We start from the raw sequence: 27,130 nt of genomic DNA, 5'->3' as shown, positions 1-27,130 counted from the left end.
AGTGGTCTAGTTACAATGTTTTATGACGTTATGACGTAGGAAGAAAGAGTGAGGAGGTCCTGAAGAATGAGTATAGAGAGCTTGGTAAGAAGTCAAAAAGCAGGGCCACAAGGGTGGTAATCTTAGGATTCCTACCTGTGCCACGTGAGGACATGGCTTAAGGGTGAAGGGGGAAAAGTTTAAAGGGAACATTGGGGGGGGGGCTTCTTCGCACAGAGAGTGGTGGGTGTGTGAAATGAGCTGCCAAATGAAGTGGTAAATGCGGGCTCACTTTTAACATTTATGAAAAACCTGGACAGGTTCATGGATGAGAGGTGTATGGAGGGATATGGCCCAGTTGCAGGGCAGTGGGACCCGGCAGAAAAATGGTTCAGCACAGCCAAGATGGGCCTAATGGCCTGTTTCTGTGCTGTCATGTTCTATGGTTCAGTGGATATTTTTTACCCCAGATTATAAAAGATTATCCACACAAAAATATACAAAATACAAATATTAAATATTTATAAGACCGAGGAATCATATTAAAATGTGAATATTACTGTCTATAACACTCAGTTCCTGTGGGTGGGGTCACCGTTCCCGGAAATTCCCCCCTGTACCCACTCTGTTGCAATGCTCGTAATTTCTCAGCGGCTCCACTGATTGACAGCTCACTCTGCACCGCCTCCTGGGCTGTTGAGACAGCGCGTTTGCCGTTCTGTAACGAGCTGACGTCACCGAGGTCCCACCTGCACAGACGTTGTTACCTGGGGAACGGTCCGGGATGGTGGGCACGGGGTTGTAGTAAAGTGGATTCGATCTCTACTTTGGGTTTTGGCTCCACTGTGGGAATGGCCTTTCCTCATCCTGCCCACGGAACAGTGAGTGTCTGTCAGCGCCTCACCGCACCGGCTCCCTGCCTCAGGTACAATATTTAAACCATATTTTCACAGTTACGTGGATAGGAAAGGTTGAGAGGGACACGGGCCTAATGCAGGTGGATGGGACGAGTTCAGGTCGACAACTTGGTCGGCGTGGATGAGTTTTACCGAAGGGACGGTTTCAGTTCTGTATAAATCACTGGGCAGGATGTACACAGTGAATGACAGGTTCCTGAGAATGTTTAGTGAACAGAGACTGTAACGTTCTCCTTCGGGTGTAACGAACGCCGAATTTAACGTCCGGATAAACCACAGCCAATGCAAACCAGATCGCAGTAAGATTAACCATTTACTGTTCACTCTTCACATTAACATATGGTGAAAACTGTTGATAAAACAATACAAGATTGATACAGTATTTGTTCCTTCCTTAATATCACATTTCAAGTGTAAATACTTGCAAAGGTGACTATAACTACATTACACTAAGGTGCAGTATACAGGGAGAGTTTTCCTGCTCCATTGACTACTTTAAATACACTTCCATGCAAACTATCCGCGACTCTTTAACTAACGAAAGCATAAACATTATCTACCGTCGTTACTTCTAACAGGATCGGCATTAACATCTTAGTTCAATATATCGATTATCTATTAACTTACAGCGTTGCTCTCACTGTGATTTCTCATGCCTGCAAACTACTTCTACTCAGGTGAGCCTCGTGGAAAGCCCCCACCCTCGCGCTAATTTCAAACCGGTGTTTTCCCACAAGAAGCGGCGAAACCGGATGTGACGACATCGCATGCCGATATATTTTACATGCAATGAATATACTTTAAACACTCCTAATTCTAACTAGAAAATACTATTGAATGAATTACTAAGCGAAAATATTATAAACTAAATAACTGTCGTAAAGACAGCACAGAGACTTTGTGGGTTTCTGCCCCCACACCTCCTCTGGCAGCTGCTTTAGGATAGCAGCTATTTCTGTGTGAAGTATGTACCCTTCAGAGCCCCTTTACATCTGTCTTTAAGCAGTTTTGTACAATTCTAATGAGAAGCAGTTCTTTAGCTGACAAGGCAAGTAGACCCTATCTACCTGTGCTGCCACATACAGGGAACTGTGTAACAATATTAGGGACACATGCACAGGTACTTCATTGAGTAAGGCCTGGAGGAATATGAAACTAATGCAGGAAAGTGGGATTAGTATAGCTGTGTGTGATGGGGGAGCATAAATGTGATGGGCCAGAGGGTCTGTCTCTGCCCTGGACAACCCTGGAAACAGCAGTGCTCCACTGCAGTGGGGTTTGTTACCTTCATTCTCAGCTGTGAGCTTGTTCCACTGAACCCCTTATCCTCTGAGAAGATATTTGCATCCTTCCATTGTGACCAAGCTGTCTGCCATCTCTCTTAATATTAACCAGCGTTCTTCACCAAATTCCCATTTAAAAGTACTGTTACTGGAGCACGGGGAATGGGTGCATTTTGCTAGCCTTTTGAGGGGGTTGATACACTATTAACCCTAATGCATTAATACCTTTGTCCAACAAAAATGCATTGTCCTGGGTTCTGAGTGTTTTGGGTATGTCCGTCCTGAAGTTCTGTCTTCCAGGTTCCCACTGCACTTTCACAGTCAGTGGTTTCTGAATGTCTATACTGACCATCGAGAATCTGTCTCCACTAACTTAGCACTTGTTCTGTCTCCTACCCTGCTCTGGAGATTCAAATGCTCATCCTGATGGTTCTGAAATACCAGCCTGCACTACCCCTCAGACAGTGTATTCCAGATTGTAGCCTGCTTTATTCTTCCAGCTGGTCCACATCCCACATCAAGATTTTCTAGCCGCCTTTGCTGTCTATCATACCCCATAATCATGGTGTCATCTGCAAACTTGCTGATCCAGTTTACCACATTCTCATCCAGATCGTTCATACAGATGGAAAAACAGCAAAGGACCCAGCACCAGGGAGTTAAACCAGGGCAGGATGAACACAGTAATGAAAGGTTCCTGGAAATTGTTCATCAACAGAGACTTTGTGTGTTTATGCCTCCACCACCTCCTCTGGCAGCTCATTCGGGATACCAGCTATTTTCTGTGTCAAATATTTACCCTTCAGATCCCCTTTAAATCACCCCCTATCACCTTACAACTATTCCCTTTCGACAGCCACACCACTAGAAATAGTCTCTGTCTCAATAACCTTTGTATGCCTCACGGAATTTTATCCACCTGCATCAACTCAACCTTCAGATTCCCTTTCAACCTCCGCCCTGTCACAAACAAAACTATTCCGTGCAGTTTTAGTATGAAGAAAACTGGTCTTTCCCTAAAAGACCCTAGGTGGTGAACAGTTTCTGCCTACCCATCCCGAGAAGATGTCCCATTGATCCATGAAACTAGCACTCTGCCCCCTGCACCAGCATCTCAGCCACACATTCATTAGTGGTACCTCTCTATATCTCACCCCACTAACAAGTGTCACTGGGAGTAATACAGAGTTTACTACTTTTTAGTCAGTGTGGACATGGTGGAGGATTACAAATACCTGGGGGGGGGATACGAATGGACAATAAACTGAACTGGTCAAAGTACCATGAGGCTGACTACAGGAAGGGTCAGAGCAGTCTCTATTTCCTGAGGAAACTGAGTTCCTTGAACATCTGCCGGGCGATGCTGAGGATGTTCTGTGAGGTTGTGGTGGCCAGTGCTATCATGTTTGCTGTTGTGTGCTGGGGCATCAGGCTGAGGGTAGCAGACACCAACAGAATCAACAAACTTATTTGTCAGGCCAGTGATGATGTGCGGGTGGAACTGGACCCTCTGATGGTGGTGTCTGAAAAGAGGATGCTGTGCAAGTTTCATGCCATCTTAGACAATGACTCCCATCCACTCCATCAGGTACTGGTTAGGAACAGGAGTACATTCAGCCACTGTGATGTAACACTGAGCGTCATAGGAAGTCATTCCTATCTGTGGCCATCAAACATTACAACTCTTCCCTCGGAGTGTCCGACACCCTGTGCCAATAGGCTGGTCCTGGACTTATTTCCACTTGGCATGATTAACTTATTATTTAATTATTTATGGATTTATTTTGTTATATTTCTTAACTATTCTTGGTTGGTGCGGCTGTAACGAAACCCAATTTCCCTCGGGATCAATAAAGTATGTCTGTCTGTCTTATTTCCCTAAATTCTCTGCACAGGACCAGATCCCTCCTCCCCCTTACGTTGCTATTACCAACATGCATCGTCCACCACGGTGTCTGGCTGCGCAACCTTCCCTTTGAAATGTCCTGCAGCTGCTCCGAGACCAGCGGACCATAAGACACAGGAGCAGAATTAGGCCATTTGTCCCATCATGTCTGCTGCCCCATTCTGCCAGGAATAAGAGATCATGTCACATCTCTTAACACTCTCAAACACGCTTATTCTGCCCCCGCCCCCACAATCAAGAACCTCCACTTTCAATGTACCCAATAAGTTGGCCACATCCGTCTGTGGGGATGAATTCAGAGTCAGGACCAGAATCACGTTTAACCCCAGATCCATTGATGTCAATAGGGATTAGCCCGTTTTATCACCAATCTGCACAGACTGTTGTCTCCAGATTAGGAAGTTGAGGATCCAATTGCAGAGAGACCAGGTTCCGTGCCTTATTGATCAGGACTGTGGGAATGATGGTGTTAATCGCTGAACTCTGGTCAAAGAAAAACATCCTGACATCGGCAGCACAGATTCACTACCCATTACTAAGGAAATTACTCCATATCTTTGCTCTAATGGTATTATGAGGCTGTGCCCTGTGGTCCCCGACTGCCCCACTATCGGAAATACCCTCCCCACTCTGTTCTAGGCCTTTTCAATATCTGATCGGTTTCAATGAGATTCCATCATTCTTCTAAAGTCCAGAGAGTACAGGCCCAAAGCCATCTAACAATCGTTGTTCATTAATCCTTTTATTGCCAGGATCATTTTTGTGAACCTCCTCTACGAACTTTTAGCTTTTTAGATAACGGACCCAAAACAGTTCACAGTACTCCAAGTGTGATCGGACCAATGCCTTATAAAGCCTGAGCTGATCCTATCGTTAAATATCTTTTCGAGTAATATCCCTCCCACGAATGTAAGAATCACCAGGGTATACTTTCCTGTCTTGTCCCTATTGCAGTTCTTAAAAAGAGGAAGAATATTTATCATTTTCCACGTTTCTGCATCCTGGCCTGTAACTAATGGAGATTCAGTTTTAAGTTTTGTTAAATTTTTGTCCTTACTTTATCCCTCAAGCATCACGTTTTTGAATCAAAGTTCAAAGTAAATTTATTATCAAAAGTACGTAAACATTCTGCAACTGAGGTTTGTTTCAAACAGTTTGCCATAAAACAAAGGAAGTGAAAAGAACCCACTAATAAAATAAGAAGACCATCAAACACCCAATGTGCAGAAAGAAAGACAAATCCTGCAAACAATAAACACAAGTAAGTTCTGTGGCGTTTTGAACTGAAATGCTCAAAGAGAGTCTGTGCACAGATGCTTAGTTCAGTGCAGAGTGGAGAAGCGAGCTGAACCAGTTGTACTATTGTGCCATTTGAGTATTTATTTGTTTCTGGAATACATTTATCCTGTACCTCCCTCATTTTTCTCAGAAACTCTCACCTTTGCTGCTCTGCTACCATCTCTGCCAGCATCTCCTTCCAATTTACTTTAGCCAACTCCTCTGTCATACCACTGCTACTACCTTTACTCCACTGAAACACTGCTATGTCAGACTGTACTCTCACCCTATCCAATTTCAAGTTGAACTCAATGTTACTGTGATCGCTGCCTCCTAAGGGTACTTTTCCCTGAAGTTCTCTGATTGCCTCCTGTTCATTAAATAACACACAATCCAGTATAGCTGATTCCCTGGTAGGCTCAATGACAAAATGCTCTAAAAAGCCATCTCTTAGGCATTCAACAAACTCACTCTCTTGAGATCTATTTCCAACCTGATTTTCCCAGTCGACTTGCATGTTGAAATCTCCCATGAAATCTCCAATAACATTACCCGTTTGACATGCCTTTTCTATTTCCTGTTGTAATCTGTGGTCCACATTCAAACAACTGTTGATGGCCTGTTTATAACTGAATCAACGTCCTTTTACACTTGCAGTTTTTTTTAACTCTACTCGCAATGATTCAACATCTTCCGATCCTATGGCTCATCTTCCTACTGATTTGATACCATTCTTTACCAGCAGAGCCATGCCATCCCCATCGCCTACCTTTCTGTCCTTCTGATATGTCAAATTGGGCATGTAGCTCTCAACTATAAATATTTTTCATCTGTGATTCTGTGATGATCACATTATACATGACAATCCGTAAGAGGGCAATACGATTATCCACCTTATTTTTTATACTCTGTGCATTGATGAATGACGCTACAAGTATTGGATTTGCTACCCTTATTGATTCTGCATCCCTCTGCTGGCTGCAGTTATGTCCTATCATCTGCTCACTCTTCCTGACAGTGTGACTGCATGCTATATTTTCTTCCTTTACCATCTGTACTGTCCTGAGTCCTTTTACACCAGTTCTCATGCCCCTGCCAAATTAGTTTATACCCTGCCCAACAGCTCTAACAAACCAACGGTATGCCCAAAAGAAAATATATCCCGGGGTTGCATACAATGACAGAAATGTATTTTAATAATACATTTACTTACAGCTTTGAACTTTGTAGTAGAGAGCCGGGTGTTGGACTGGTCTGTGTCCTCACTGGCCGGTGCTGTGCTCTTTCAGCTCAGTGTGCTTGGAATATGGTGTCAGTGATTTTACCGAAGTGTGTCCTTATTACACAATTGATCTTGTCCACCCTGGAGCTTAGAAGGTTCACCGGTGACTAGAATAATTTTTTTCAGACTATTACAGATCACAGGATCATTCTGGGATGATCTGGACTATTTGACCATCAAGTTTATACCAACTCCTGTTACAACATTTCCACAGTCCCATTTCCCACTCTGTCCCCACAGCTCTGCTGGTTATTTCCCCTGAAGGACCTGTCTAATTCCTCTTTGAACACTGGTTGTTCCTACCACAATCTGGTGAGTCCCATATTTCCCAAGGCAAAGTCAAGAAAGTCTCCCTCCTGGTGGACCATCTGCATACTGTTTCAGGAAACCTTGCTGAAAACACTTAACAAATAATGCCCCAATCAAGACTCAGATGATAAGGGAGTCCCAGTCACTCTGGGGAGTTTATTCACTATAGATACTCTGTTGTTTTTACGTCAGTCCATAACCTGCCAAAATATCTGTTCCTCACTCTTACTGGTTATCGGGAGCCCTACAGTATAATCCCATTACAGTGATTGCGCCTTTCTCATTCCTGAGTTCCACCCACATGGTCTCACTGGATGAGCCTCCGGGATGACCTTGAATTTGTGACATTCTGCCTGATCAGCAGTACAGCTCCCCAATCTCATTCACCTCCCTCTGAACTGTCTGAATCTGAATCCTGGAATGCTTAGCTCCCAGTCCTACCCTTCACTGTAATGGCTGAATCTCCGTGCCATGTACTAATTCAGACTCTAAGTACGTTTGGATTAACTAGGCACTGATTCAAACACACTTCTGCCCCTTGGTGCCCCTGTGTTCATTAACTTGGCCTAACTATCCAGTGGTGTACAGGGCCAGTGGCATCAACATGGGTGATGCCATCTGAGAATAAATTGATTCGAAAGGCTGACTCTGTTATTGGAGTCAAACTAGACACACTGGAGGCCATGGTGGAACAAAGGACCAGACAGAAAATCCTGACAATTCTGCACAATGTTTTTCACCCTCTGCATGCCTCCTTGGCTGAACAGAGGAGCATCTTCAGTAACAGACTAACACCATTGTGCTGCTCCAAGGAGCACTGTATGAAGTCATTCTGACCCCCGGGGAAGTGATGACACCCCTCATGTCAGACTGTTTGAGGTAACTTTTCATTCTTTCTCTTACTTCTAATATTTGTTTATCTTCACACTTGTAGTGCTCCTGAGACACTGTAAATTGTCTATTTGTCAACTCTTCCCATCGCCTCTCCTGATGAAAACTCAATGATCCATGTAACTAACCTGCACCAGCTTGTTAGCCACACATAAAACTGAACCACCTTTTTATTTCTTCCCTCGCTAGCAGGTGACACTGGGATTACCCCCCCCCCCCCCCCCCAAGAGACTCTGCTTAACTTTTTCCTGAACTCCCTAAATCTCTTTGCAGGACTTTGGCTCTTTTGTTAGAACCAATATGGACACGTCCTCTGGCTGCTCACCCTGCCCTTTCAGAATGGCCTGTACTTGTTCAGTTACATCCTTGGCTCTGGTACCAGGCTGGTAATGCACCATCTTGCAGTCTCTCTCCTTGCCACATATACGCCTGTCTGTGACCCCGGCTAAAGAATTCCCCGTCACTGAGGCTCACCGAGAACACACAATAGTACAGCACAGGAACAGACCCTTCTTTTGTCTGTGCTGTACAGGATGCCAAATGAAACTAAATCTCTTCAGCCTGCGTGTAATCCATGCGCTTCAATTCTCTGAATATTCATGGCTTATCTAAAACCCTGTTAAATGTCATTATCGTATCTGCTTCCACTACTCCCCATGGCAGACCAAACCCAGCCTTCACCACTCTCTGTACAGAAACAGAAATCTTACCTGCCCTGAAAACCACCTTTAAATTCTCACCTTGGCATTTTAAAGCTGTGCCTTCTCATATTTGATATTTCTACCCTGGGGAAGTGATTCTGACTGTCTTACTTGTCTGCACCTCTCATAGTTTTAAAAATTTGTGTCAGGTCTCCCCTCAGCCTACTTCACTCCAGGAAAAACAGTCCCAGTCGGTCTGATCTTTCCTTGTAACTCAATCCCCCAGTCCAGGTAACATTCCTGTGAATCATTTCTGCACCTTTCCAGTTTAATCACATCCTTCCTCTCGTGGTGAACAGAACTGCACAGTGTACTCCTGGTGTGGTTTAATTATTGATTTGTACAACTGTAACGTGATGTCCAAACTCCTCTCAGAGCCTTTGCCGATGAAGCTAAGCATGTCGTGCACCTTCTTCACCACCTTCTCTATCTGTGTTGGCTCTTTCCGGGAACTATGTACCCGTGCCTCAGGTTCATCTTTTCATTAGTGCTCTGCAGGGCCCTGCCATTCACTGGGTATGTCTTGACCTGCTTTAACTTCCCAAAATCAGTCACTGTGTGTTTATTTGACACTGTAACAACACTTCTCTGTTTCGCAGCACTAATGCCCCAGCAATAAATGTCAATGAACCATTCACCTCTGAATCTTGGTCATATATGGTCTTATGAACCCTTCACTGCACCCATTTCTATTTTGTTTTGCAGGCAGCACCTCGACCCCTCTCTATTTCTCTCATTTACAATTTATCTCCACATAAATAGTAGTGAATTTTGATTCCTCCTACTACATCATCACACTTAATACATTAAATTCCATTTACCAAGTATTCTACTCACCAGCTTCCCCATATCCTGTTGGAGAGACCAAATGTCCAATCAGAACATGCCCATACCACATTCCCTGTCATTGACAATCATGGATTCCTCACTCTCTGCCACTCCTCCTGGTCATTAATATCAATAGTAAATAATGGAGTGTCCAAAACAGGTTGCTGGGACACTCCAGTAGTTATGTCATCCCAGCCTGAAACAGACCTGTTATTCTGTCTCAGTATGATAACCAGTCTTCAGTCAATATTAACACACCTCCTTCCCAGTACGGAGATCTGGTCTTGTGCACCAGCCTTTCGTGTGGCTCCTTGGCAAATGGCTCCTGACAATCCAAAATCACCACTTCTCCAACTTCCCCTGTAAAGTCTCAAATCTCTGGTATGTTTGTCAAACATTCACTTAACATTCTGTAACCCCAGTTACAGAGACAAAAACCAGGTTCCAGATGGACAGGGTGGTGAAGAGGCTTTTGGAACACCGGCCTTCAGTCAGGGCACCAAATATAGAAGCTGGGATGAAACGGTGCAGTTGTCCAACACGTTGGTTTGGCCGCATTTCATAAATAGTGTTTAGTTTTTGTGACCGTGCTATATGACAGGCAGCATTGAGCTGGATAGAGTGCAGAGGAGATTTACAGGTATGTTACTGGATCTCAAAGGACTGATTAGTGGAAACTGTTTTGGACAATTTTCCTTGGAACATTGGAGAATGAGTGGCAATACTGCAGAGGTGTATAAAATTATAAGGGGCCTGGGTTGGGTCAAAGATAACAGAGTTTTGCCAGGGTAAGGGAATCAAGAACTGGGGGCATTGGTTTGAGATGAGATTTAATAGGAACCTGAAGGGCAACTTTTCCACATGCAGGCTGATCGGTAAATGGATTGAGCTGTCAAGGGGAGTGTTTGAGTCAGGTACATTAAAAAGGTAGATGGAAAGGAAAGGTTTTGAAGGATATGGGCTAAATGCAGGGAAATGGGACAATAGCCTTGTTCATAATGTGGTGGCGAGGGGGTTACAGAGCACAAGCTCAGATGGGAACTTTGGTCATCGTGGACCTTTTGAGCTAAGGGGTTCATATCTGTGCTGTGTGAATCTGACTGTAAACCCTGTTGACTTAGTTCAATGCATTAGACTTTTCCAAATGACTTGTTATTTCTTCACAGATTATAGGCTCCAGTAGCTGAAGTGAAGTTAACTGGACTACAGTCACCTGGTTTTTATCTTCCACCCTTCTTCAACAATGGTTTTCAACTCCACTGGGACCTTTCTGTAACAGTGAGCTTTGACAGACTTCAGTGTCTCTACTTTCTCTCCAGGCTTCAGTGCCGGTCATTGGGACCTGGTAATGTTTGCTTTTTCTCCTGTTAGCTTCTCCCTCGTGATGGCAATTGTTACACATTATTGCACAATGTTGAAATGTCACCATCAGATATCTGTGGGATGTTTGCTGTGTCTCCACTGTGAACACTAATTCCCTGTCAGTCCTGTGTTCAATGCAGACTGGTAATCATGCGACCACTCTGGTGCCTGACCCCATCGGTCTCTGCGGTTGCTCTGGATTCATCAGCTGCATGGAGAGCAGGAGCCACTGCATGGGCAACAGCTTGCTTTACGTATCGTAGTACCCTGGCTTGCATATTGACTTTCACAGTGAGGGTACAATATCCATCTTCGACCTTGACCAGCAGAGGGCCATCACCAACATGTCTGTCTGTAGCCTTCTCTCTTCCCACGATGAGGCCAAATACAGGCTAGCCAAACAACACCTCATATTCCGACTGTGCAGCCTCCAATCCTGATGACATGAACATTGATTTCTCCAAATTCCGGATATCACTGCATTCTGTTTCCCCCAATTCCACTTATTTCCCCCCATTCTGTTGCCAGTTAACCCCTTCACTTCTCCTCACACGCCCTTATGACCTGCCCATCATCTCTCCTAGGTTCTCCAGCTCCTTCACGTCATCCCATGGTCCAACATTCTGACCTATTAGATTACTTTTTCTTCCTCTCTTTGCCTTTTCTGCCTGTCACCCAGCTCCTCACATCCTTATCCCTCCACAAACCACACACCCCACTCACTTGTCCTCCTCCCCCACCACCTTATTCTGGCTTTTGTCCCTTTCTGTCTCATCCCGATGAAGGTTCTCAGCCCAAAATGTCGACTGTTTGCTGAGTTCCTCCAGCATTTTATGTGTGTTTGCTTCAGTCTGTGTATTGATTAAACTAATCAAACTGGTACAGTGGAAGAGAAATTTGTGGAGTGGTCAGAGACAGTTTCTTACAGCAGGATCTTACCCAGGAACAGGACATTTCAGATGTAATCTGTGTAATGTGGTGGGATTACAGAGAGATCTTGTGGTGAAGGATCCCTGAAGAAGTGATCACAATGAGGGAGAACTCCAGACCACAGATTGAGGGTGAACACCAGGGTCCAGGTTTGAGGTCAGGGTTTTCCTTCCACTAGATGAGCTGCCAAGCACGGTTGACGAGCCCATCTGTCCATAGCAGTTGGTTATATGATGCTAGTAAACCTATTTGCACCTTCCCCCGACACTAGAAACAGTTCCGTCGGGCTTAGTAGCTAAGCCAAATGTTAAAGTCAGGAGCTGTATTTAGCTGACGGAGGCAATTTGAGGCACACACCATTGGCAGCATTTAATGGGAAGTAGGAGCTTGTCCCATTACCACCCCATCACCGGTTAAGACAGCTGTAAGGGACCGATATGCCGGTATGTGAATGGGAAACTCAGTTGGAATGGGTTGCCACCAGCAGATCGTGGTTGTTCCAGCTCTCAGAACAAAGTTACTCGATGCAGCAGTACTCGAATCTGCTTCTGATTAAATCTCTCATGACAATCACAGCTCCATTCTCATCTCTCTTTGATATTTCCCTTTTTGTGTTTTATCCCATCGGGAGGAACACCTGAGGTTCTTCAGACCACTCCTCCCTGTGTCTTCTTTCCCTCCCCCTTTCTCATCAGTGTCCCGACATGTAAGGTGCCTATGAAAAGTATTAATGCCCCTTGGAAGTTTTCATGTTTTATTGTTTTACAGTATTGAATCACAGCGGATTAAAATTGGCTTTTTTTTTTATTGATCAACAGAAGAAGTCTCTTGTGTCAAAGTGAAAACAGATCTCTAAAAAGTGCTCTAAATTAATTACAGATATAAAACACAAATTAATTGTCTGTATACGTATTCACCCCCTTTAATATAACACACCAAATCATCACTGCTGCAGCCAATTGGTTTTAGGAGCTACCTCATCAGTTAACTGGAGATCACCATGTGCAGTCAAGTTGTTTCAATTGATTGTAATAAAATTACACTACTGTTGGTAGTCAGTATCGCAGCAAAAATTACACCATGAAGACAAAAGAACACTCCAGGAAGCTCTGCAAAAAAGCTTATTGAAAAGTACATCTGGAGATTGATGCAAGAAAATTTCCAAGTCACTGAATACCCTTGGAGTCCTGTTCAGTCATAGAAACAAAAAAAAACCTACACCACAACAGAGGCCCTTCCGCCCACAATGTTGTGCCAAACATGCCCCTACCTCAGAAGTTACCAGGCTTACCTATAGCCCTCTATTTCACTGAGCTCCATGTACCTATCTAAAATCTTCTTAAAAGACCCTATCGTATCCGCCTCCACCACCATTGCCGGCAGCCCATTCCACACACTCACCACTCTCTGATTAAAAAAACTTACCCCTGGCATTTCCTCTGTACCTACTCCTCAGCACCTTAAACCTGTGTCCTCTTGTGGCAACCATTTCAGCTCTAGGAAAAAGTATCTGACTATCTGCACGATCAATGCCTCTCATCCTCTTGTACACCTCTATCAGGCCAGCTCTCATCCTCCTTCGCTCCAAGGAGAAAAGGCCAAGTTGACTCAACCTATTCTCATAAGGCATGCTCCCCATTCCAGGCAACATCCTTGTAAATCTCCTCTGCACCCTTTCTATGGCTTGCATATACTTCCTGTAGTGAGGCAAACAGTACTGAGCACAGTACTCCAAGTGGGGTCTGACCAGGGCCGGGTATCGCTGCAACATTATCTCTCCAGTCCTAAATTCATTCCCACGATTGATGAAGGCCAATACACCATACGCCTTCTTAACTGTGGAGTCAACCTGTGCAGCTGCTTTGAGCCTCCTATGGACTCGGACCTCAAGATCCCTCTTATCCTTCATACTGCCAAAAGTCGACCTACCTGGACATGGTCCATTCACCGTGCGTTTGTGTGCCTGTCGTAATACGTGACTCCCTTGCTCTTATACTCAACACAGTGACCAGTGGGGACCAGCATTCTGTACACCTTATCCCGTTGTGTAGCCACGTTCTGTGAACTATGTGCCTGGATCCCAAGATCCCCAAGATCACTCTTCTCACCAATGTTGTGAAGGGGTCAATCATTAACATTATACTTTCTTCTTTCATTTGATCTCCCAAAGTGCCATACCACATTCCCTCCCAGATTAAGTTCCTTCTGCAATTTCTCTGCATATGTTTGTGATCTGTGTCACACTGTGTGCATTGATCAATGTTTACACTGTCCACAATTCCATCAATCTTGCTGTCTCATGTAAACTTGTAAACCACCCATCAACATTTTCATCCAAAAATTGATATATATCAGAAACAACATAATTCCCAGCATCAATCCTTGTGGATCACCTCTGTAGACTGACTTCCAGCCCGACATAGACTTCTATGCGGAATCCATTTCTGAATTGAAATTGCAATTTATATTGAAACCCACGGGTCTTTTACAAATGCTTTACTAAGGTCTATAGAGATCATGTCCACAGTCTTGCCTTCATCAAGCACCAAGATGTTGGGACTGATTCTTTTTACGTTATATGTCAATGATTTCTTTACCCATTTTCTTCATCTTCCTGTCCTTCCCTATTTCCTCAAAAATACCTGCGCCTCCACCTGTCTCTTATAACCATATAACAATTACAGCACGGAAACAGGCCACCTCGGCCCTTTTAGTCCTTGCTGAATGCTTACTCTCACCTAGTCCCACCGACCTGCACTCAGCCCATAACTCTCCATTCCCCTCCTGTGCACATAACTATCCAAATTGACGATGGATTTGTTGCAAAATTTGCAGATGATATGAAGGGACAGGTGGAGGTGCAGGTATTTTTGAGGAAATAGGGAAGGACAGACGGATGAAGAGAATAGGCAAAGAAGTGGCAGATGGAATCCAGAACTGGGAAGTGTATGGTCATGCACTTTGGTTGAGGAGATATTAGGGTTGACTGTTTTCTAAGTGGAGAGAAGATACAAAAAATTGAGGTGCAGAGGGATTTTGTAGTCATTGTGCTGATTCTGTAAAGGTTAATTTGCAGGTTGAGTCTGTGGTGAGGAAGGCAAATATGATGTTAGCATTCATTTTAAGAGGACTAGAATATAAAAGCAAGGATGTAATGTTGAGATTTATGAAGTATTGGTGAGCTCTCACTTGGATTATTGGGAGCAGTTTTGGGCCCTTTATCTTAGGAAGGATGAGCTGAAATTGGATGGGTTTCAAACAAGATTCTCAAAAATGATTCCAGGATTAAACAGCTTGTCATATGAAGAGTGTTTGATGGCTCTCGGCCTTTATTCCCTGGAAGTTAGAACAATGAGGGATGACTAATTGAAACCTATTGAATGGTGAAAGGCTTTGATAAAGTTGATATGGAGAGGACGGGAGTGTCTAAGACCAGAGGACACAACCTCAGAAGAGAGGGTCTTCCTTTCAGATTGGAGATGAGGAGGAATTTCTTTAGAGTGTGGTGCATCTGTGGAATTCATTGCCACAGGCGGCAGCTGTGGAGGCCAAGACTTTAGGTATATTTAAGGCAGAAGTTGATGGATTCTTGATTGGTCAGTACATGAAGGGATACAGGGAGAAGGCAGGAGATTGGGGCTGAGAGGAAAAATGTATCAGCCAAGAAGAAATGACAGAGCAGACTTGATACACCAAATGGCTTAGTTCTACTCCTGTATCTTATAATCTGTATCACCACCACCGAAACCTCGATCAATTTTGTCAAGCGTGATCTGCCCACATAAAACCATGCTGATTGTCCCTAATCAGGCCATGCCTTTCCAAATGTGCATAAATCCTGTACCTCAATTTCAAACTCGGATCTGCTGGTCTTGAAACAACTCTCGCACGTCAGATGTGGACTTGTCTGACAGTGGCTGCTCCCAATCAATGCCCCGTGGTTTCTGTCTTACTCCGTACTAACCTGCCCTCCTGCAATTCATACAAGATCTGATTTTATTCTTCCTCATCACTAAGAAAAAAAATAAGATCCCAGAATATTCAATGACAATCAGCTGTCAGCTGGCCTGGCTCGTTTCCCAAAACTAATTCCTCCTGTCTGTTCTCTCCTCGGGTTGGGCTCTGTACATAATGTTTCAAACACTCTTCAGAATCAATGAAGAAATCTTGTGCAAGATCCAATCAATTCTAGGGAAGATAAAGTCCCCACACTGGTCATTGGGGTCCAATATGATAATCCTATCAGTGTAACTGCAGATTGCCTCTGCAAATGAGCCTTCCAGTTTATTGTGACAATCCCAGTGGGGTAACCTCTGCTTCTGTTAAACCCACCCTACCCCAACTCACGTGTAAAACAATGAAACCCAGGAATGTTGAGCTGCCAGCCCTATCCCTCCGACAACAGATTACTCCTAATGTTGAAATAAACTCATTTCAGCCCATCAGTCCCAGCAATTTTATTAGCTCTCGTTCTTTTCAAACTGTCTTATCATACGTACTTTCTCCCACTTGCTACTCCAAACTCTGCCAAGTGACACCATCAAACCTCCTGGTGAGGATATTGGTTCCCCTCCGATTCAGATGGAAATGGCCTTGTTTGTCCCGGTCTCCCACTTGCCTGGAAGGGAGTCCATTGATCCATGAATCTGAAGACCTCCCTCCTGCATCAGATCATCATCAACATATTAAAGTGCAGGCATTATCGAATTGTCAGTACACCAGCACAAGGTTTGGGTCATAATTCCGAGATTGCAATCCTGGAAGTCCTGCTTTTTTCCGAGTTCCCGAAAATCACTTTGTAGGACCTCATCCCTGCTCGTTTAACCCCTTCCGTGCAGTAGGAAGAAAGTTCTCCTCTCAATGTACCCGTTCCACCTTCCCTTCGAGAGGCTTTGTAGCTGAAGCCCCACCCACCTCACACCAGCTCCTCAGCCACCACTTTACCTGGGGTTTAGAAGGCGCCAGAAGTGAGGTCTGTATATCCTTATATCTGCCTATGTATCCTGTTACTTTATGTGACCGGACTTTCATTTCCCTCGCGACCCAAAGGAACAATTGTTCTGATGAATTAACCCTCTCATCACTGGAAGTGACTGCACCCTCGGCCACCAACTGCTGTGTGTGAGGGCGCTCGCACTGGTCATGGGGCCGGGGAGGGACAGACCGAGGTTTTCGGGGATTTGCGGAACGGAAAAGCACTTCCTATAATTTAAAGCAGGCGAATCAGCAAACATCCAGAAATCCTCCGGTCTGTACGTGGTGTGTGAGGGCGTTTTTTTTCCGCTCGAGAGCTGTGTTGCGGATAAACCGTTGGAAATTGGTGGGTGTGGTAAAGTGAAGGCGGAGCTGGACGATGAGAGGCCGCTCTCGGCTCTGTCCGTCACTCTGACTCTGTCTCCTCCCCTCCCCGCCTCTGTCTCTGCGCATTTCTCGGGCAGGTCGGGGCGCTGTGTGTAAAAGGAGACATCAGCAGTCGGTTTGTCACTGAGCAGCGACCTGAGTGAAGCAGCATCATGTCCGGCAGAGGGAAAGGAGGCAAAGGACTGGGCAAAGGCGGAGCGAAGCGGCACCGTAAAGTGCTCCGTGATAATATCCAGGGCATCACCAAACCGGCCATCCGGCGTCTGGCTCGCCGTGGCGGCGTCAAGCGGATCTCGGGTCTGATCAACGAGGAGACCCGCGGGGTGCTGAAGGTTTTCCTGGAGAATGTGATTCCGGGATGCGGTCACCTACACTGAACACGCCAAGCGCAAGACGGTCACTGCCATGGATGTGGTGTACGCTCTGAAACGCCAGGGCCGGACTCTCTATGGGTTCGGCGGCTGAAATACTCCCACTTCCTCCCGAGCACAAAACAAAGGCTCTTCTAAGAGCCACCCACCGCCTCACAGACGGAGCCGTGTCCACAACCTTTTAATTATTTTTATCGATACAGTCAGCTGAGTTACATTTGAAACAGATTAATCTGTTCCGCTTGAAATATTCCTGTGATTATGCCGTTCCAGTCAGTGATTACCGTAAACCCTGAATGTATTAAGATCGATCTTAATCCTTTTATCCGTCTCGGACAGAAAGCAGTTCACTCGTTTCGAGAACGGATTTCGTAATTATGCATTTAAATCTTAATTGAATGAATTAGATATTAAATGCATTAAATGAAACTTGACATTGTATAATCCGTCATAATATTAATGGTAAATCATTTTAAAGAAATGTAACCAAGCTGGGTGCTCTGAAATTGGCGGGCGATTTGAAATTAATCCTGTGCCAAAAACGTTGTATTCCGTTTGGATGAAGTCCGACCGCCAGTAAATTCCTAGAATTCCTTCAGTGTGTACGTGGTGTGTTAGGGAGTTTTTCCTCTCTCAGGAGCTCTGTGTTTCTGATAAACCGCTGGAAATTGACGGGTGTAGAAGTTGAGAGTCCGGTCTCAGCTCTGTCCGTCACTCTGACTTTGTCTCCTCCACTCCTGTCTCTCTGCGCCCTTCTCGGGCAGGAGTAGTGGAAGAGGATTGGAGGATGGGTTATGTTATGCAGTAACTTGGGATCGGAGGAAAACCGAACACAGGAAACTGCAGATCGTGGTGAAGGGTCCAGGCCTGAAACGTCGGCTGTTTTCTCGCTGCCTGGCCTGCTGAGTTCCTCCGGCATTGTGTGTATCGCTGCAAGGAAAAGCCTGCGAGCTTCAGACTGGCGAGGCTCGTGTCTGGAAGGAGAGATCCCGTGATCCAGGGCAGTGGCTACAATATTGGCCTGGTGGTAGGAGACAAAGTCATCGTTTCGACTGGAGACCTGTGATCAAAAGTGTGACTCAGGGATCGAGTCAAGTCTGCTGCGGCAATTCATTTATTAAAGACTCGGCTGACAATATCAATGCCCGGATCTGCAAATTTACCGATGCCACTAAAGTTGGTGATATCGTGGATTGTGGAAAAAAATGTAACCAGCAATACAACAGGACGGTGATGAATGAGGTCAGTGATTTGAGGAATGACAGATAAACGTGAGGTGTTCCATTGTCAATGACGAACCAGGGCAGAACTGCCGTGGGGAATGGTCGATCCCTGGGAGTGCTGTAAAACAGAGAGACATCGGGGTGCAGATATCGAATTCCTTCAAAGTGTAAACACAGGTAGGCAGGACGGTGAAGGTGGTGTTTGCCACACTTGCATTCATCGGGAGAGTATTGGGCACTGGACCGTGACGTCACATTACAGCTCTACCAAACTTGGGGAAACTACTCTTGGAGCACGGCGTACAGTTATAGTTGCCCAGTGATCAGAGGGTGACATTAAACTAGAGAGGGTGCAAAAGGGATTTAACAGGAGGCTGGATAGACTGGAACATTCTCACCAGAGTGTATATGACATTAGAGAGGCTGATAAAATAATGGCAGACATTGATATGGTCAGTAGTGAATCTGTTATCTCCAGGGTCATGGAGTTGGAAGCTAGAGATTACAGGCATAAAGTGAGAGAGGGAAGAATTAAATGAGTACACGAGGAGCGGGATTGTACACAGAATGCGCTATTTACATGGAACAAATTACTTCCAGTGATGGTATAGGTGGGCACCATTGCAATATCTCTTGCACTGTGGAGAGGGAAGTTTCACAGGGACATGGGCCAAACGTAGGTAATTGACAATGGTTTTCTTTGTCCACTTGGTCAGCATGGATGTGTTGTGCTGAAGGGCCTGTTTCTGTGCTGCATAATTCAGTGAGTATGTCTGCTGCTGTGGCAGATTGGGATGGACTGTGTCAGTAGTGAGAAGGTTTGGGGGATGTCGACAGGAGAGTGAATGGTTGAGGATGGGGCAGATGGAACTGAATGTGGGGAAATGTGAGATCACCCATTCCCAGGATCAAACTGTAAGAGTCATTTCCACATGGGGATGTTCAGAGGGACCTGGGTGTCCTTGTAAACAAATCACTTGAGTTAACATGCAGATACAACAAGTAATGAGAGAGGCAAACACTATTTTGTTCTGTGATCCAGGAGGAGTGGAGAAGAGGGGTACAGATGTCTCACTGGATTCTATAGGGCCCTGGTGAGAGCACACCTTGAATGTAATGTCCGGGTTTGGTCACACTTCCTCAGGAAGGATATCCCTGCATTCGAGGGAGCGCAGTGACTGTTCCCCACACTGACTGGACTGGTTCCAGGGATGGAGGGTTGGTTATGTGAGAGGAGTGGGCTAAGTCTATATTCCCTGCAGTTAATGAGAAAATGAGGAAATCTGTTAGATTCGATCAGGATGTGACAGACAACAGGCAACGAGCATCTTTCCCCTGAAGGAGCATTCCATAACTGAGGAAAGAAACCCTCAGAATGAGGCGTAAATCACTAACACGAGAGCATCTGCTGATGCTGGAAATCTAAAGCAACACAAGATGCTGGAGGAACTCATCAGTACAGGTAGCCTGTATGACAAAGAGTAAACAGTGATTTGGCCTCTACTGCTGCCTGTGGCAAAAAATTCCACAGATTCACCACTCTCTGGCTGAAGGAATTCCTCCTCATCTCCATTCTAAAAGGATGTCCTTCTATTTTGAAGCTGTGTGGGCTGGTTTTAGACACTCCCAGCACTAGAAAAATCCTCTCCACATCCACTCAATGAAGCCCTTGCACTATTTGATCAGTTTCAATTTGGTAACCTTTCTTTAATCGATGTTACAGGGAAGAGTGGCCCAGAGCCATGAAAGGCTCTTCATATGACAAGCCAATTAATTGTGGTAAAATTCTCCATTTGTGACGTCATGTTAACAGAAAAAGTTCTGGATTTCGGAGGTTTTTATACTTTAGAATTATGGGTGAATCTGCACACCTTAATCACTAGTTTGTACTGCAGTAAACACTGTTAATTTAACCCATGCGATCCCAGGCAGACAGATACAAAATAAAGACAGATGTAAATTTAAAGTATGGAAGTTGAACCTTACTTGGAGGTAAAGCCTGATTACTAGGCCTCAGAACATTGAACTCTACAAATGGTCAAAATACAGCCAAGGGACAAGGTCTAAAATATCCACAACATGCCTGTCATTATCTTGGTCGATGGGCTAAACACAAGCTGGGTCTGATCAACCCTGGCTCGGTCACCTGGCCAAAGGAATCTCATGATTAACGACCTGAAACCCCCAATAACCCCAGGTTGCAGTACTGATGATGTATCCCTTAGCACACCAGGTTCTTTAAGCCAAGTGTGGTCAGGCCACATTAATGAAAGGCATCGGGTAGATTAAAGTGGCTCCACTACCCTCTCCACCATAGCTCCACATAACTCATCATACTAAACTCCACAGCCTTATCTCTCCCAGCCCCACATATACATCCACTAGCCCTACCGTCAAACCTAATACTAAGAAGGTGCACCCACCCATTCTAACCCTGGTCACACACTCACAAACACGATTACTAGTGTAAGTAGGGGGAAGATCCAATAAGGGCAAGTGTTGGACCTGGTGAATGAAGGCATGGGCCAGATCAAAGTGGCAGTGTTGCCTGACTCTGAATCGAGAGTGACGAGATGAAGAAAGACAAAAGGGTGATTCTCCGACTGCCCACATAATCTCTTTGTTATTTTGATTTTGTTCTGATAGTCCTCTGTCTATTTGAATATGTTGGTATAATTCATATTTAATTCCAGTTATTCTTGTCAATGTTGTGTCCGATGAAACGTGTCTGTGATGCTGCTACAAATACGTTGTTCCTTTCACCTGTGCATAAATAAGCTCGATTTGAACTTTATATTGAAATGTTCAAATCTCTCCTTCGCTCCCCTGCTGCCCTGTCATGAACTGAATGTCTTTGTGTTTAATTTTACAATATTTCATCTGATTTTATTTTCATTCTGCTTTTGAAATTTGCGTTTCCCTTTTCAATTTCAGCCCTCACCCCCGCCTGTCTCTGCCCTTCTGTACTTCCTCCCGTATTAAACGACAGCGGTAACCGCCACACATTGGCGCCGCTTCCCATCCCCCATCCGATTGGTGAGTCATTGGTGAGTCATTTCTCCAAACAGCCAATGGAAATGCTCAGCGTTCCCATCCTCATTAACATACCACTTTGGGCACTGGCTATTTAGTCCGGGCTCGGAACAGCTTCTGCTTATTATTGTGTTTGAAGCCGAAGGGGAAATGCCTGATGCACCGAAACCCGCTCCCAAGAAGGGCGCCAAGAAAGCTCTGTCCAAACCGGCGAGCAAGACTGGCAAGAAGCGCAAGAGGTCGAGGAAGGAGACTTACGCCATCTACATCTACAAAGTGATGAAGCAGGTTCACCCCGACACCGGCATCTCCTCCAAGGCCATGAGCATCATGAATTCATTCGTGAACGATATCTTCGAGCGCATCGCGGGTGAGGCTTCCCGCCTGGCTCACTACAACAAGCGGTCCACCATCAGCTCCTGGGAGATCCAGACCGCCGTGCGCCTGCTGCTGCTCGGGGAGCTGGCCAAGCACGCCGTGTCCGAAGGGACAAAGGCGGTGACCAAGTACACCAGCTCCAAGTGAAGTCAAGTTTACTGACAAAACAAACGGGAAAATCAAAAGCTCTTTTAAGAGCCACTCACGGTTTCATTAAAAGAGTTACAAAATATTGAGACATGGATTTGAGGTAAGTTTGAAAATTTATTTTTGATGCGCCCAGGAGAGACATTGTCAAATGTCCTGGTGAAATCGGTTATTCATCATCCACGACCCTACCCTCATCAATTTCTCTCATCACCTTATCAACAAACTCTGGATGTTAACGTTGTCATCTGTCTCCCTCCGCTCTTAGAGTGCAATGAAATTTTGAATAACCGCACTGAGATCCCGACGCCAAGTGCAGTGTTACACCAGCCACATCTCCACCACATTGCCAAGCATATCCCAGAACTGGATCCAAAATCAGAATTACTCCCGCTATTAGGAAAAGATTTTCTCCACGTGCACAAGTTTAGGGAGCAGGTCACTGGACCACACGACGACCCCTTTGCCCAACGACTGGATCTGGTCTGGGTGATGATAGAAGAGATGTGCCTTGGCAATGTACACAAACTAACAGTTAACATACTGAAGGCCAATGTGCAAGAGAGTGGCCGCCATTCAATTTTTTAACCCTGCACAAGCTACATATATATTAAGGAAGCACGACAGAGCTTTAACAAGTGTACTAAAGTAACTGACAAGACGCTGGGACAGTCAGTCTTCGCTCAATCTGAACATGATAATAAACTTGCTCCATCACCACAAGACGCCGTCTTCTTAAAAATAATGGACACCAAAGTCTTCAGAGACGAAGCAAATAACTGGGTCGCCACATTACCTTTCAGGGAACCATGCCAGCGCTTGCCAAACAACAAAGAGCAGGCAGTCAAGCGGTTCACGTCTTCGCAAAAAACCCTGAAAAGGAAACCTGAGATGCCGCATCAATACGCAGCATTCATGGAGAAGATCTTCGCTAACGGACATGCTGAAGTTGCACCGCCACTGAGAGAAGGTCAGGAGTCCTGGTACCTCCCAACATTTGGGGTTTACCACCCAGAAAAGCCAATCAGATCAGGGTAGTCTTCGACTCCAGTGCAGAGTGCGCTGGTATCTGCCTTAATGACGTGATCATCACAGGCCCCGACCTCAACAATACTCTTCTCGGAGTCCTGCTGCGCTTCCGGGAGGAGAAGGTCGCAATCCTGGCGAACATCCAGCAGATGTTCCTTTGCTTCTTAGTACAGGAAGACCATTGCAATTTCCACCGTTTCTTATGGGGCAAGGACAATGACAAGAACAAGGAAGTCATTGAGTACCGGATGAAAGACCATGTTTTCGGCAATAGTCCATCACCTGCCGAGGCCATCTATGGACTGCGAAGAGCCATGAGAGTGGGCGCACAGGAGCACGGCGATGACACCGTTAAGTTTGTAGAAAGGCACTTCTATGTCGGTGACGGCTTGATATCACTACAGAAAGAAGACGAAGCAATCGATCTGTTCCGACGGACACAAGCCTCACTCGCTGAGTCAAAACTCCACTTGCACAAGTTTGCATCAAACTATCAGGCAGTAATGGAGGCAATTCCACACGATGACTGTGCTCCGGCAATCAAAGTCCTAGATCTAGATGGGAAAAAACATACACATACAAAGGAATGTGGGTCTCCTTTGAGAGATTACAACTGACACATTCACGTTCTCCGTGCCTACCATGATCAAGCCATTCACCCGCCTTGGAGTTCCCTCCACTGTCAACAGTGTTTTTGATCCCTTGGGTCTACTGGCAACAGTTACGATCCAAGGAAGAGCCCATCTCAGGGAACTTATCTCTCAGCCCTCCAACTGGGATACTCCCCTACCAGAAGACATGCTAAACAGATGGGAGGCTTAGAGAGATTCACTTCAGGATCTAAAACAGCTTCATATCCCACGTAGGTACACTGCTGACGAATTGGCCCAGGCAAAGGATGTCATCCTTAAAGCAACTCAAAGAGCAGCTTTTGCAAGGGAGTTTACGGCCCTCCAAGCTAATAAACCAATACCATAGGACAGCCCTTTGAGGAAACTCAACCCCATCATGAGGAGCGATCTAATTTGCATTGGAGGCTGGTTAATAGACTGTCGCCTTTCAGCTGCAGAATAGAGCCCAGTAATCCTACCCAAAGACAGCCATGTGTCCTTACTGCTTTCTCGCCATCATCATGAACAGTTAAGGCATCAGGACCGTCACCTGATGGAAGCAGCAATCAGGGCACCAGGACTGTGTATCTTAGGAGGGAGAACACTGATCAATTCAGTACTCCGCAAATGTGTAACCTGCAGGAAACTGCGAGGGAAGATGGAAGCTCAACGTATGGCGGACCGCCCATCAGAATGCAGTGAAGCCTGCCCTCCTTTTACATATGTGGGGCTTGATGTATTTGGTCCGTGGACTATCACCACTAGACGCACAAGAGGAGGACAAGCAGAGAGCAAGTGGTGGGCCAATATGTTCAGCTGCATGAGTTCGAGAGCGGTGCACATCGATGTAATCGAATCTTTGGATACATCCAGCTGCATTAATGCTCTCAGGCGCTTCTTTGCACCAAGAGTCCCTGCAAAGCAGTTGAGTTCTGATTGCGGCACGAACTTTGTTGGAGCGTCCAAGGGGCTCGGGATGGACAAGACGGTGTAAAGGTACCTCAGTCAGCAGGAATGCAACTGGGAGTTCAACACACCACACGCCTCTCACATGGGAGGCGCATGGGAGCGGATGATTGGTATCGCCAGAAGGATTCTTGATTCAGTGTTTCTGCAGCAACGCACCCGACTGACCCACGAAGTACTGTGCACACTAATGGCAGAGGTTTCATCCAATATAAATGCACGACCACGCCTACCTGTCTCTTCTGACCTGGAAAGCCCTTTCATACTCTCTCCATTAATGCTCCTTCCGCAGAAGACAGGATCTCCCCCTCCACCTGGGGACTTCTAGGATAATAATTTGTACACAAAACAATGGACACAGGTTCAGGCACTCTCAAATCAGTTCTGGTCTCTTTGGAGACATGAATATCTCACTTTGTTGCAACTGTTACGTACTCGTGACACATGACAGTGGAGCCCTTGTCACGTGACTGGGGTTGAATCTGTACTGGACTTGAGGTGATGGTCTTGTGATGGTGGTGACGTCATTGTCCCGCCAGTAGAGATCATGTGACGGTTTTTTTCTACAGTTTATAAAAGATAGACCCCACCCTGTGAGGAGGGGCAGTTCGTGGCTGGATTTGCCAGGTTGACTTCATGCCACTGCGTGTTTTAAGTGCTGACGCAGTTTAGTTGAAAGATGAAGTTTTTATTTAATGCCTAAAGTTTAAGAGGTCATTGCCAGCAGGTTCTTTACGATCCTGTTAGTTCGAAATTAGTGGAGAGTGAAGATTGGAAGTTGGAAGTTAAAGATCGAGGAGAATCGCTTTCTACGGTGAAACGGGGCCAACCTTTGTTTGATCCTTATTTGGAAGGATTTCGTTGACTATCTTCGTCTTAATCCCTAGGTTTAACTAGAAAGGATTGAAGGTAGTGGAGAAGGAAAGGTCAGTGCCTTTAAGCCGTTCTGTTTGGTAAATTCTTCGTGTGAAGTTCGACGTCGGGGATCGAAGCAAGCGACGTGAAAGAGAACCTAAATCGTCCTATAAAGTCTCTCCTTTTAAATGGACTGTGAGCATATCGAACTTTTGGCAATACCACTTTTAAGAACTTTTTTTGGAATATCACTTTAAGAACTGTTTGGGCTGCCGCTCAGCAGCTGTTTCCGGTTACGGTAGTGTTTGTTTACTTTTGGTGGGTTTGTTTTCTGTGTTTAATAAACGTATTGTTTGTTATAAGAAACCCTTGCCGAACACATATATTTATTGTTGCCTGAATACGTAAAACAACATAGACAAAAGTGGACAGAGCCTCGCAGGAATCTTCAAGTTGGAGATTTAGTACCGCTCAGAGTCAAGCAGATCGTCCGCAACTGCTGGCCAATGGCTAGAATCACTGCCACACTCCCTGGGAAGGATGAATATGTCAGGAAGGTTAAGCAAGGTGATGTGAAAACTTACCAATGGCCAGTTGCAAAAGTCATTCTACTTTTATCTAAGGACTGATTTAGAGACTGAAGTTTGTATTATGTTCTTAGTGACCTTACAAAGGACAGGTGTGGAGTGTGTTCCCCTGAAGGCATTCGTTTATTGTATTATATTTTCGCTTTAGTAATTCGTTTGTAATAATTTTCTAGTTAAAGTTAAGGTTGTTGAAAGTAAATTCATTGTCTGTGCTATATCGCGGAATTCGATGATGTCACACCCAGTTTCGCTGCATCCTGTGGGAAAATACCGATTTGGAGAATCAGGAAGGAGGGAGCTTATGTGTGCAGGATAAGCGCGAGAAAAGTTTTCTTTCTACGCACTAGAAACATCATAGAAGCAACGCCGTAAGTTCATAAGATAATCGATATGTTAAAGTAAAAAAGTACTGTTATTTCTCATAAAAGTAATGACGGTTGATAATCTTTATGTTCTTTGTTATTTAATGAATTGCGGATAGTTTGTGTTGAATTGTATTTAAAACAGTTGATGGCTTAGGCAGATTCTGACTGTATGTTGTACTTTAATCAAATATAGTTTGTTGTAGTTTTCTTTTTACAAGTATTTATGATGAAGATATGATGCCAAGAAGGAAACAAATACTGTATATATTTTGTATTGTTCTATCAACAGTTTTCATCATACGTTAATGCGGAAGAGTGAACAGTAAACGGTTAATATTACTGGGATTGCCCCTCATTGCCCGGTTTATACTTGGTGTTTAGTTCAGAGTTTTTACACCTGTGCGAGAACACAACAGAGTCAGAAAGGAGAGTGCGAGGGAAATCCGTGCCTTCACCCAGCTCAGGCTACCCTGCATAGACTCGGTGAGACTCCGTCCGTCTACCTGCGAGCTCGGAGCTGTAAAATGTCATCGATCTG

At 45.1% G+C, this 27,130-nt stretch overlaps 2 protein-coding genes and 1 long non-coding RNA gene across 3 annotated transcripts in view; 2 read left to right on the top strand and 1 right to left on the bottom strand.

The window, feature by feature from the left end:
- The window catches only part of LOC132383845 (uncharacterized), a 405,546-nt gene that overhangs the window by 70,602 nt on the left and 307,814 nt on the right, over positions 1–27,130 (bottom strand). The gene's annotated exons all lie outside the window — the stretch shown is intronic.
- LOC132383908 (uncharacterized) lies at positions 805–27,130 on the top strand. The gene is made up of 3 exons (XR_009508795.1): positions 805–904; positions 10,541–10,652; positions 26,882–27,130. It is a non-coding gene; the product is annotated as an uncharacterized LOC132383908 (long non-coding RNA).
- On the top strand, positions 21,805–22,201 carry LOC132383888 (histone H2B-like). Its single transcript, XM_059955088.1, has one exon. The coding sequence runs from the start codon at positions 21,805–21,807 to the stop codon at positions 22,177–22,179; it is 375 nt and encodes a 124-aa protein (XP_059811071.1). The 3' UTR covers positions 22,180–22,201.

The sequence above is a fragment of the Hypanus sabinus genome, chromosome 31, assembly GCF_030144855.1.
Source record: "Hypanus sabinus isolate sHypSab1 chromosome 31, sHypSab1.hap1, whole genome shotgun sequence".
Classification (NCBI taxonomy): domain Eukaryota; kingdom Metazoa; phylum Chordata; class Chondrichthyes; order Myliobatiformes; family Dasyatidae; genus Hypanus; species Hypanus sabinus.
The sequence above is the reverse complement of the archived record's forward strand: the minus strand, read 5'-3'. Positions and strand labels throughout refer to the sequence as shown.